The following is a 12863-nucleotide window of genomic DNA, read 5'->3' on the forward strand; positions in this document are numbered from 1 at the left end:
ATTTCCATTAATGTTTGTACATGTTTCACCCCCAACCAATCGCAGCAGATGGATGCTCCTGCCTGAACTGGAGGTTTCCTCCTGTTAAAAGGGAGTTTTTCCTTCCTGAATGATTGCTCATAGGGTGTTGTTTGATTGTTGAGGTTTTTCACACTGTTATTGTAGGGTCTTTAACTTTCTTACCACTGAGGTGACTGATGTTATGATTTGGTGCCATGCATATAAAATTGAGTTGAATTGAAAATTTAATTGAATCTCTGCACCTATTTTCCTAATAAAACATAAAGAAATAAGGTGTCTCAAGACTTTTGCACAGTACTGTAAGTGTGCATGTTATTTGTCTAACAACAAAAATATCTTTTTCTCAAGTTAAGGATATTTTTTTTATTATTGTGACCAAGGTGTAGCATGGCATTACTGTGAATGTGTATTGGAACACATACTTAACACTACATATAAATAAAAACTGACAAATATCAGCAACTGGAAAAACTATAGTTAAAATAGAAACACAGTATGGCACAATTGTTCCTTACATTATGTTTTCTCTCCAACATAATAGATACAAAATAACATGCGCTTTTCTAGTGTTGTAGTTTGTGTTATTTCCTTTTATTTTCAGAGAATAACAAATATTTTAGGACCAGATATCCATTTAAAGAATATTGGGAAAACACACTTGGTCCAGTTTGACTCTGAAGGAGTGTTTGGTTGGATTCCCACACAAAAAGATGTCATCAATCAGTTTCTGTCAGGTGATTAGAGCTGACATGTTGATTGATATATTTTCTTTTGCCATGCAATCCGTTTGTTTTCTGTATCTACCACCAATTAACTGTAAACATTTTGGCTTTAATTGGTTGACAAAACTGTGCAATCTGTGACACAATGCTATCTCTTCACTGAGCCAATAGAAGTCCTAAAAACAAGACCCAGAAATAGAAGAGACACAGCAGATCTGGCTGTCTTACCTCGAATCCCCAACCCCATTGCCTGTCTTTCCTCTGGTGACATGCTCATTTTTCATCTCACCATCAACCACACAGGTACAGCTGTTTTTACTTTTACCATGGTTTTATCACAGTGTGTGATTTTTTTTCTTTTTTTTTAAACCACTGTCCTCTTACTTCTAACTTTGAATTCTCTTAGACCGCCATCTCAGCCACTTTCCAGTTTATCAAAAAGACCACCTGTTTAACAGCAACCCCAGCTGGGACTTTGGTGCCTTTAGACATCTACAGATACTCATGAAGCAAACAAACTTTAACTCCTCAAGGTAACATATCCTCACATAACTGTGGTCACACAGTATCGTCATCTCATGTTCTAATTTGTATTCCTCTTCGTCATCTTTCCATTGCCAGGTTTGCCCATGTTTTTTCTGAAACGGGGAAGTACGTGTTTGTTGACAGTGTTGTCCCACAGTGGAGTCTGGTAGTGGTAGTCAGTGAGGAGGGGACAGAGTGTGGCCCCAGGGCTGCTGTGTTTCAACCCATGACCCCAGCACAATTGGTCAAGCACGGGATTGTCAAGAAACACAAACTAAACCTTCTGCCCGACTGGGGAGTGATTGCTGGTGGGTATTTGTATTGCTGACTAACTGTTTACAGGGGTATTATTGTAATGAATTAGCTTTCACCATGACACAATGCTGACTGTGTGCAGGGATCCTTAGTCTGCTCTTGGTTGTGGTCATAATTCTGACCACTACAGTACTAGTTTTGCGACCTAGCAAAGCAAAGCTTGTCTCCCAGTGGAGGATAAAGCCAAAGTGGCGCAGCCTCGGGGAGCCTTTCTGTCCGGTGGAGTGTGCATGCAGCAGAGAAAGGTATACTGGTGTGACAGCAGTGCTGACGTTGTGTTCTAAAAAATACATAAAACACTTTTAAACAAGTGAAAATAAACAAAATTCGAGTCTTTGTTTTTCAGCTTAGTGGTCCCAAACCAAGGTGATTTCCTTGGTAGTAGAGGTGTTGGAGAAGGAGCAGAAGCTGAGGAGCCTGCTATTTCAAAAGGAGGTAAGCCCCTTGTTTAATACTGTGCCAGTGCTTTTTGTTTTTTTATCTATCTATGGGTTTTCAAGCAATTGCAATAAATGTGTAACTGTGATGGAGAGTAATTTTTTGGCCTAAACATGCTCTAATTTGTATTCAATTAAATATGGTATCACAGTATATGAAACTTAAGTCTGAAATGCATTTAAAGTTTACTTTTATGACTTACTGCAACTATGTTTTATCAAATTCACTAAAGAAATTTTCTGTACCTCTTGGACGACTTGGCCAATAACCAAAGACTAAAAGTTTTCCAGAAAACTTTCACTAAAACAAACTTTGGCAGCTCCCTTTCGTCGACTTTTCACTACATTTGCCTTGTTTCTTTCTAATCTCTGATAGTGGAGGTGACGGTAATGTTTCTCAGTTGACGCTTATTACATTATTCATGGGCGTTTAAATGCCAATTGGCCTAGCCATTATGAAACCATCACGCATGACCAGCTAGCAGTTAACAGCCTATTCCACATCTGATTGACGATAAAGAAAATAATGGCTTATATCATACTGTAATGGCTTGTGCTGTTACCACTAAAGAAAGCTAGACCGACTCCACTAAATTACTATGGAGCCAAACTGAGCTTATAATTTCAATGTGCGTTCATGCTTCACAAGATCATCTCCTCAGATCTTAAAGATGTCATGATGAGGCCCTTCTGTTATTTTTTCAAGCCATTTCAATCTTTCCCATTGTTGACATTTACTGGCCTTGTTTAGGAGGAGTGCCAGGGTGCTGTGATTTGGAGGAGTTTAATGTGAAGACTCTTTACGACAAGCTGGAGGATCAGAACCTCCATATAGCCTCACAGCTGGCCCGGCACCGCAAAGACATACAGGAGTTTTATAGAAACATCTGTCAACACACTGAATCATTCAAGGTGAGTTTTAATATTGTAATAAATAATGCATGGAATAATCCAGTAAAGCTGTTGGATAAATTATCTTGCCACCACAGTTCATGTTTAGTACAAAACCTAAAAGACATCCATCAGGTGGGGATGCCTGTCGCCCTGAGGGTAGGGCAGGTCATATATTGATCGGTTGATTGATGTATTGCTTTACTGGTGGATTGGTCTCTGGTTGCTTCAGTCTGCATGCCAAAGCATCCTTGGACAAATAACTGACCCCAAGTCATTGCCAATTCATTCATCGAACAGTGAATGTTCGATAGGAAGCGCTTAGAAACAGGACAAAGGGGCGATGTAGTGGTTAGCACTGTTGGCTCACAGGGAGAAAGTACTGGGTTTAAATCCACCATCCGGTGTTAGGATGCCTGGGTCGTTGAGCCAGGGTTTTGAGTTTATATATTATTTATCATTTCTATGCTTTGGTTTCTTTGTTAGAGTCATGTCTTATGGTTTGACTCTGTGTAATCCTTAGTTGCTGTCTCCCCTGTCCGCTATATCCCCGTGTCCAGTCAGCGTCTGTGTCTGCCCTGGTCCCACGTCTCTGTTCCCTCTGTTGTAGTGCCTGCATGTGAGTCTGTGTCTTTTGTTCAGTCTGTGTTATGTGTTTCCTGTTTTACTTTGAAAGTCTCTGTCTTATCTCAGTGTGTTCAGTTTACGCTTCCTTGTCTCGTCAGTTCTGATTTCTCCCAGCTGTGCTCTCCTTCTGTGTCTCATTCCCCTCGTTACTTCCCAGTGTATTTAAACCCTGTGTTTCTCTTGGTCACTGTCGTGTCGTCCCTCATGCTGTGTGGATCTCCCTTTGTCTCACTGTGAGTTTTGTTTATGAGTTTCCAGTTTAGTTTGCTTTTTTAATGACTTTCCCCTGCCAGCAAATAAAGCTGAGTTTTTTGTGTTTAAACCTCATGCCTGAGTGCCTGCATTTTGGGTCCTGCCTGCCACACAGCGACTCATGACATCTGGAGTTTCCATATTTTCCATGTTCTCTCCATATCTGTGTGGTTGTCTCCTCACACAGTTCAGAGAGTAGTTAAATAGTCTTTTCGTTCTACCATTAATAAAATAAAATAAAAAAAACAACTTTGCAGCTGGGACACTACAGCCTGCAGATGGCAAATACGTTTTTTTATTAATAAAATGATTAATAGCAAACTCCTTTTAAGAGGTGAAATCAAATTAACATCTGCAGTACATTTGAGCAATGTTTACAATGACTACTGTTATAGGATCCTTTACACCTGGAATGTCAAACTAATTTTATATTCTGGCCCTTACACTTCATACCCATGCTCTAGGCAACCATGTTTGCTGGGAGTCTGGCTGTGTCCCATTTTATCCTCTAGCATGTAAGACCCCCTTACACTGATTAATGGTGCCTCATTGCATTGCTGCTCTCACTGATACCCCAACTACTTTTTATTATTTGTTTACCATCAAACCAGCACCTCAAAGAGAAGCGGTTTGAATCCAAGAAGTGCTCCTTCTCATAAACAGTTGAAGTCATTTATTTAAAGTTTCAGTTAATGTTTTTTGTTGTTGTTTTGTTTTGTTTATTAATGATGAGTAAATCACTTACCACACTTTATAGGTCAGTTATGAACCATTAATAAGAACAACTTATGGACTTGCTTGTCCATACATAACACATACATAATAATGCAATCTTGTTCCCCTCAAGGAAACAGAATAAAAATTCTTTATCCTTCTTTCAGAATGCCTTGGAGAATATGGATCATAAAAAAATGAGCCTCCTTAAAGAGATATTAGTTCATAAAACAATGAAGGATGAACCATCAGGCAGCAGTGTGGGGGAGAGACATACACAAGGTAAAAATAAATGATGATGATCATGAGGATGAGAGTAATGTCTTCTACTGAAGATGAATGACCGTCTCTAATAATAAGATAGATCATTAAAGGGATATTTAGTCAGTCTGGGAAATGTGAATTCTTCATTTCTTGTTGAGAACCACATGCACGCATCATAGCTGTAAAGTTACAGACAATTACTTTAGCTTAGCATAAAACACCAAAGTGTAAAGATGATAATATGTGGTTTGTGTTGTGTTTTGTGGACCATCACACAGAAGCATGCTGGCTGTTTCTTGTTGTGCATTAAGAGAAATGGAAATTTATGTCACAATTTAATTTTTTTTTTGTATGTAACTGAACATCTCCATCATTCAAGTTGAGGCCTGCATGTCATTGCTGGGAGCTCTGGTCAGGTCAGTGGAAACTCTCTTATGCAGGCTGACAGGAGACGCTTGGCAGAACCAGGATTTGTCTGGTCCCCTGTACTGTCACACAGGTCATCACGATACCAGAGAGTGTGAGGCGCAAGCTGGATACATGCAACCCAATGACACTAACATGTGTTTGATGCAGGTACTGCAGTGGCATTCTCTCTGTATTGTGTATTTATGATATAAAGTAGAGAGTAAATTCCTCACTCAATGATCCACAGTTTTCCTCAGTGAATGTGACCAAAGCAGGAGCTCTTCCACACGAGCCCGGTAAGGAATAAATCACTACTTTGTATGCATGTACAATAATATCAGAATATTACACTGATCAGGCATAATATTATGAACACCAAGAGGTGAAGCGATTATTTCTCTTTATCATGTCACCTGTTAGTGGGTGGGATATGGGAGCAAATGAACATTTTGTTGATGTGTTTGAAGCAGGAAAATGGGCAGGCAAAAGGATTTGAGCAAGTCTGTCAAGTGTCAGATTGTGATGGCTAGACGAATGCGTTCTCTGGAGCATCTCCAAAACTGCAGATCTTGTGGGGGAAGGAAGGAACTGTGGTGAACCAGTGACAAGGTCATGGGCAGCCAAGGCTCGCTGATGCACAAGGGGAGGGAAGGCTGGCCCATGTTATCACAAAAGAGATTAGCTACTGTAGCTCAGATTGTCAAGATAGTTTATGCTGACAGAAGGGTGTCAGACTACACAGGCGTCGCAGTTTGTTTTGTGTGGGGCTGCACAGTTGCAGACCAGTCAGGGTACCCATGCCTCTGTCACTACTGAAAGCTCCAACGATGGGCACGCGAGTATCAGAACTGGACCACGATCAATGGAAGAAGGTGGCCTGGTCTGATTAATCATATTTTCTTTAACATGATGGCCGCGTATATGTGCATCACTTACCAGGGGAACACCTGGCAGCAGGATGCACTATGGGAGGCAAGTCAACAGCGGCATCAAGCATCTTTGGGTTGTGTTGGACAAACAACTTACAGGACATAACAGATGTGTTACTAACATCTGATCCAGATACCAGGTGTCCATAATCCTATGCCTGGTCAGTTTATAGTGTGTTCTGCTAATGTTATTTCTCTGTGTCCTAGACCATATACAGAGCACAGCTCCTTCTTTAAGTGATCATGACCTGTCCAAGCTTATCATGATATCACCTCTATTCAAGACCCTGCAGGAGATCCAACAATCTTTACAAAATCTCACCATGGATGAGTCAAAACAATATTTTAGCAATGGTACAGAAACATTATAACGAGATCTCTAAAACACACGTAATATTTGATCAATGTAACATATACCAAGTTCTAAAATTATCTCTTTTTTTTTTCCTTTTTAGGAGTTGCAGATAATTCTACAAAGGGGAATTATGATGGGCAGCTCATCCCGACTGCACTGGACAACCTCTCCCCACAGGACTCTGCCATTTTTTTGTTTGGTTGTCAGGTGATGCAATTGCTTGAAAACTGCCCCATGTTCCCCAGTGCTCTTCTCCTGCTGGCCAAGTCGATTCCATTCGCTCCATCTTCCTCTAATGGGGGTCTACTGTCACACTGCTCCAGGGACTTTTATTTTGATGCGACCAATCAAATCCTGTATCTGTCAGAGGCAAAGCTTCAGCACGTGGGACATTTCATCTCTGTCATCCTGCAGTCAATGGCCCACATAGCATCTGGTAATCAGAGAAAAACCAATAGAAGACAGTTCTGAAGGACAGTCTCGTGTCCTCATTTGGCAACTGTCATATAGTACAGAGTAATATCCCTGGCAATTAACTTTGAAAGCACAAAGTATGTAATCTTCTTTAAAAACACTGATATATAGATTTGTATATGTATTTTTTAATCCAGGATCCAAAGCCCAAAGCTTTATGCAAGCACTCCATGAGGCCATTTCAGTTCTAAGCCTTCAGTTGTTCAATGTTTCTTTCAAATGGAGCACAGCAGAGGTGTGTAAGTGCTCTTTAAACCTCACTCATCATTCTCATAGTATAAAAATGGAGGCAGATAACATTTCATGCCTTCTTTTAACAGTCCAATTTCGATGCTTTGAAGGGGCGGAATAACACATTAGTTGAGGAATTTCTCAACATTAGAGTTCCCACTGAAGCCCGCTTCACTGAGCACCTATTAGCTAGCAGGTTGGTGAGACAGATAACGATTACAGCAGAATAAATGAAGTTTGTCATTTCAGCAAAATATTTATATTACAATATGTAATATTTCTCCCTTTTTGCCAATTCAGACTCGAGAAATACAAATATTTCCAGCTGGAGCAGCTCATTTCTGAACTCAAACATACTCCAGCTCAGACCACAGACAAAGGTAAGACAACTGTTGATTGTAATAGTAATTCAAAAAGAATTACTATTACATAAAATACTCACAGGATTTTCACGGTGCATTTATTGCTGTAAAACAATAAATATCACATTAAGGGGTCTTTGCAAAGCTACTATCTAAAAGTAAAGGGAAAATAGACCTTCACCAGCTTCATAAATAAAATAGTTCATATGCTAAAGGTTGCAAAATTAATTTATTTAAAAAAACAGTTGTGGCATTTGTTGTCAGTATAGGAAAATGTATAAGGAGCTGCGAACAAAACATCATCATGTGTTGATCAGCTGAAATTCTGTGGACATTTGTTGCAGTCTTGTACTGTTTTCTTATGCATGGACTGATTTGATGATTTAAACTTCTGCTTTTGACCATGAAGCCTCAGTGACATCAGCAAGCGGTCTTGTGAAACAATGCCCATAATAATATTCCAGCCCTAAAAGTTGATGAACAAGCCCATCTGTGATTTCATGCAGATGTTGTTCATTTCATTTTTGCCACTTAAAACATAAAACATCATTAAAGTATCATATGAAGTCTTGGAGAGATTTTCTGTTTTGTTTTTGCTGTTAAGCACCTAAAAGACTTTTGTTTCAGTGTCCTGGTGCATAGAGTTCAAGGTTTCCATAAAACCATGATATTGAGGGCTGAAGTGCATTGGGTGGTTTTTGTGCTTCATATATTCACATATTGTTTGGTGTTTTTTTGTTGTATTTTCCATTCTACAGATTCCAGACACACATTTTTATTCTTTTTTTTGTTTGTTTTAGGTTTACCACCAAAGGGGACACCAGTGCAGGTAAAAATATGAAAAATGAAACAGAATTTTAATTTAAGTGAACCGTCAACCATTATTTCTCTTCCAGATGTCATGTATAGAGGAAGAAATTGATCGCATGAATGAGTCGTTCTTGCTGCTGAGCACGCAACTACAGAAGAGAGCTGATGTGAGCACATGGCTAAAGGAAAGAGAGAACAGCGCTGGAAACCATTCTGCAGTAATTAGCTGGAACATTATACATTGCACATATAATTACATAATCCAAAACATGAATCTCTGTGTTAATTTAATTGTTGTGAAGGGCTTTTAAATGATGTCTTTGTGTTTTGATTTCATCCAAGTTTCACTTCAGCGTTGTGAAATGATCTCGTTTGATTTTGCCAGTATCTGCTATTACTGCATTTCATACATATAAATGGCACATTGCAGTGATTGAATGGTGATAACTCGTTTTAATCTACGATATTCATGATGATGTTCAGCCTTGACTTAAAAGAGAAATGCGTAAATCAGTATGCATGAACGTGATCTGTGTCTGAATTTGCTTTATTGCTTGAGACTATGTGCATGAACTCAGTCATATCTTTACGGCACATCATTTACAATACATGCTCTGTGATCTATTCTTCTGCAGAGGGCAACTCCAACAGACATGCCAAGCCTGAGTCGTAATGGAACAATCCTGCTGGAACTGAAGAGACGCTATGTATTACAGCGCCTCAATGAGCTCCAAATCACATTAGGCCAGATCACACGATGCCAGCAGCATGACAGCAAGTCGAAAGATGGGACAAGAGGCTGCACACAAACAGACAGCAGCACTACACAGCAGGGAGAAAGTGAGAATTATGGTAGTACAGATGGTTTGAGCCCCAACGATGGCCAGCGGCGGGACAGTATTTCAGCTAGCCACAGTCACAGCCAGCAAGCCGAAGAGAGCAGAGGTCTTGATAGCTATAAACTGGAGAGTCATATTTCTGACCAGAAGAGTAACACTGTCCAAAGCAACAACGCTGACACATTATTGGGCTGCCAGACGCCAGGCACTCAAGATCTTAATGTTCCAGGAGAGCAAGAGCTAAAAAGGCAGCCTGCAATAGAAAATACAACAAGCTAAACAGATACTGATGACATTTGAGTGCACAACAATCTGAATGTGGACAAATGATCAAGGTTTTTTCCTTTTTTGTGCTCCTTCATGTTAGACCTCGAGTGGCTATTTCTGTACAATATTGTTGTTTTATTCGAGTAACGATACAAGTGACCTCTGTCTTCATTTTGGTGCACTTCGTAAAAACAATTCATCGTAGCTCCTTTCAACTATGTGTGGATCCAGACAAAAGTAATTTGCAGCTGCAAGGAGTGGCATGACACAGTCTGTCAGCTTGTCCAAAGAATTTCTTAGTCAGGAGTTAATACTGGTCTCTAAGACAGATTGTGCTCATTATCATATTCTAGTTAAGACAATAAAGCTCAGCTGATTGAACACAAGGTGACACCGGTGCTTCTGTTCTACTTCCTGATCACAGCAGCTTCTCCGCCGTGTCGAGGTGACAACCCGCGTGTTTTTCATGAATATGTAATATTAAACTACAATAACTCTTCTCTCTCTTGCACACTTACAGGTTCTGAACTTTATGCCCCGAGCTGTCGTTCTAGTGAGATTTCTCTGTAACCAGCAGATTAATCGAGTGGAACTAAACGTAGCTGCACAATTCGAAAGGCACCGATTTGATTTTGCTCCAAAAAGAGAAGTCTATGTTGCACAACTGCTGTCTTCTTCTGGTTCAATGATTTATTTGACGCATAGCGTTCTGGGTCTTATAATAGAAAGTCAGTATTCCTACAGGGGGCTGTGAGCCAAATCAGAAGGTCAGATGGAACAAGTCTTCACTTACTATCAGTGTTAGCTTAGAGGTCTGTGCCAAGTCCCCCTGGTTGAATCTGGCATTGCCCCGTGGCTCTGTGTATGTGTGTGTACACATGTGAGGTGTAGTTCAGTGACTCAATGACATTTCATGCCTTATCAATTAGATTGGCTCTGGTGCCACTGATTTTGCATTTGTGTCCAGAGTACCTCGCAGTGGGACATGGCAACATAAAACAACTTACTGGGCAGCTCTGAGTGTGTAAATCTTTGTGGTTATTTACTACATTAGGCTTGCTCTAGTTGGTTAGATGAAAACATGGGTTATTTTTAGGATGAATGGCTTTGTGTGATGATTGTGTAAGTATCTGTGTGCCCATATGCATAGAGTAATGTGTCTGATCTCAAAATTGTTATTTTATCCCATCTTCCCACAACGATTTGGTAAAAAACTACCAAAATGCACACAAATTTATGCAACTTGGATTTTTTTCCTTTTAGTTTTGTATTTTTCTAGAAAATCCAATACATTCTGCAAAAAAGAACAACAAGGATCATACATGCGCCCACTTCAAAAGAACCATAAAATTCAAATTGAAATAGGTTGACTTCAAACGTCCACAAATAATGTATAAAGCAGCAAACAAACAACATTCAAAACTTGTTCCAAATAAGACCAAATCATCATGACCTGAGAGGAAGCCTAATGTTTAGCAAGCCAGCAGTGAGGAATGATGTAAAATATCACAGGCTTACAGTGTCAGGAGTAAATGTGTGGAATACATTGTGTAGATGAAGAGAAGTACATAACTTTGCATGTCTGTTTAAAAACCAAATGCTAAGTGTTTAGATTACTTCATACTGAGTGTACTGTGAGGATTGTTACACCTTTCTTCGTTTCACTGGCCAGAATAATTGTCAGAATAAACTAAACTAAAGGTAATTTTCAACACAGTGATAGCATGTGAAATATACAGATATAGTCACACACTGAGAATGAATAGAAATGACACATGAGTGATTTCAAACTGCAGTATTAAGAGGCTTTTCTAGCAAGGAGCACATTAGATATACATCAGAATTTCTGGCATGTGTGATCCATGGCTGTCTGCTGTAATCACGGTATAATCTTGAAATCCTTCCAAATCCCTAGAAATCTGCTCTGTACAGTGAATCGTCGAGGATGCCTGCACGCACACACATGCACAAAGAGGCATAATTATCGTACAAACATGAGCATGCACATGTACTCTCAAACCCACTCATTTGCACGTTCATTCCCTTGTGCAGGCTGTTGGTTAATGATGTCAGTGCACGTACATGACTGTCTTTTTGAGTTATTGATTTGGAGCTGGTACTGCCTCGTCTTTGGTCTGAACATAGAGAAAAAAAGACTCATTATGTATTCTTTCATTATGAAAACATGTTTCCTCTCTATGGCTGACATTTTTCTGCAAAACCCTTCTGATTGCAAAATCCATTGTTATAATCAAGATTTCTCCTCTCTGTCAGTCTGTCATACCTCATGTGGCTGCACACGGTTACCTGGGCTACTGCTGGACATTTTTCTTCTGCTTTTGCTCAGTCTCTGGACAGACCTCCTCCGCACTTGACTCCCGACCACTTACTCACTCTGCACAACTCCACCTGCTTTTTTCAAATTCTGTAACTACTCTTATAAGCTTAGCACCTCACACCTGAAGCTCAGCCTTTAAATGATGAAAGCTCTCAGAAGGCCCCAGCAAAAAGAGGAAAAAACAATCAGGCATGCTTTGAATTGTTAAACAAGTCGTGGGCAAATTATCAGAAGGTTTTCAGAGCAGCGAAACAAAGTGACTTTTACAGACCTGGCGTTTCAATTAGGGCTATTAACGCTGCAATTATTTCCTCCTAACTCTGTGCCATTGTAGGGAACAATGTGGGAGAATTTCCTTAAATCTTTTTGTTGATTCCACATCAAGCCCCTGCCTAAACATACTCACTTGCCTTATTTGCCCCCATCTTTCAAATGTTTTTTGTAAGAAAATAATTAAATAAAAGAGAGTTCCCTTTTAGGCTTTCTATTGTCATCCTGACTCTGAGGCTGTCTAAGCGAACCTCCTGTAGTCGCCATGGCAGTGCATTACTGTTGCTATGGTTTCCCTGTCTGCAGGATATGGTTCAACCGGGCCTGCCATATTAAGTCTGCTCCTCAATGAGCCAGCCTACTGTTAATGCTGACAGCAACACAGGAGTACACTCAGCTGCCTCTCTGCTTTCTACATTAAAATCTTTACCAGTGAGAATCACAGCCCCACAGCGGCTGATTCACTCCCTGACTGTTTCAGAGTTCGACTAAAGGTGTAGTTATTTAATAGCGTGGCTGTTAACATAAATCTAAAAAAGAATAAAGTACAACATTATAATGACGTTAACATTCTCAAGCCCTTGATTTCTATTTTCCTTTGGCGGTAATCTTCTTATTGTTCCAGATGCAGTGGCTGCAAAATTAAATACTGTGATGTCACAGATTATTATGGCTCTTTCAGACTGTGCTGTATCATAGATTTATCTCAGTGCTTTTCTTTTAACGTCATAGCAACCCCGTTGTCTCGGTCAGTGCTTCAGAGGATTTGGTTTCCTTCGTGTGTACCAAAGCACAGAGGAAGCATGTCTGGT

At 39.9% G+C, this 12863-nt stretch overlaps 1 protein-coding gene across 1 annotated transcript; it reads left to right on the plus strand.

Annotated features, from left to right (window-relative positions):
• Positions 1-931: 931 nt before the first annotated feature.
• Positions 932-9735, plus strand: LOC101478636 (uncharacterized). The gene is made up of 17 exons (XM_076873197.1): positions 932-1046; positions 1150-1276; positions 1365-1576; positions 1666-1828; positions 1930-2018; positions 2772-2932; positions 4672-4786; positions 5148-5344; positions 5424-5472; positions 6313-6459; positions 6561-6896; positions 7072-7169; positions 7255-7361; positions 7466-7545; positions 8328-8356; positions 8424-8555; positions 8973-9735. The coding sequence occupies exons 1-17, from the start codon at positions 1013-1015 to the stop codon at positions 9453-9455; spliced, it is 2559 nt and encodes an 852-aa protein (XP_076729312.1). The 5' UTR covers positions 932-1012; the 3' UTR covers positions 9456-9735.
• The last annotated feature ends 3128 nt before the right edge of the window (positions 9736-12863 follow it).

This window comes from Maylandia zebra, linkage group LG14, assembly GCF_041146795.1.
Source record: "Maylandia zebra isolate NMK-2024a linkage group LG14, Mzebra_GT3a, whole genome shotgun sequence".
Taxonomy (NCBI): domain Eukaryota; kingdom Metazoa; phylum Chordata; class Actinopteri; order Cichliformes; family Cichlidae; genus Maylandia; species Maylandia zebra.

Bases quoted from the DNA above. Each gene is read 5' to 3' on its own strand.
- LOC101478636 (XM_076873197.1), top strand. From the start codon at position 1,013: ATGCTCATTTTTCATCTCACCATCAACCACACAG. The intron at 1,577-1,665 runs GTGGGTATTTGT...GACTGTGTGCAG, and splicing joins CGACTGGGGAGTGATTGCTG to GGATCCTTAGTCTGCTCTTG. The intron at 5,345-5,423 runs GTACTGCAGTGG...AATGATCCACAG, and splicing joins CTAACATGTGTTTGATGCAG to TTTTCCTCAGTGAATGTGAC.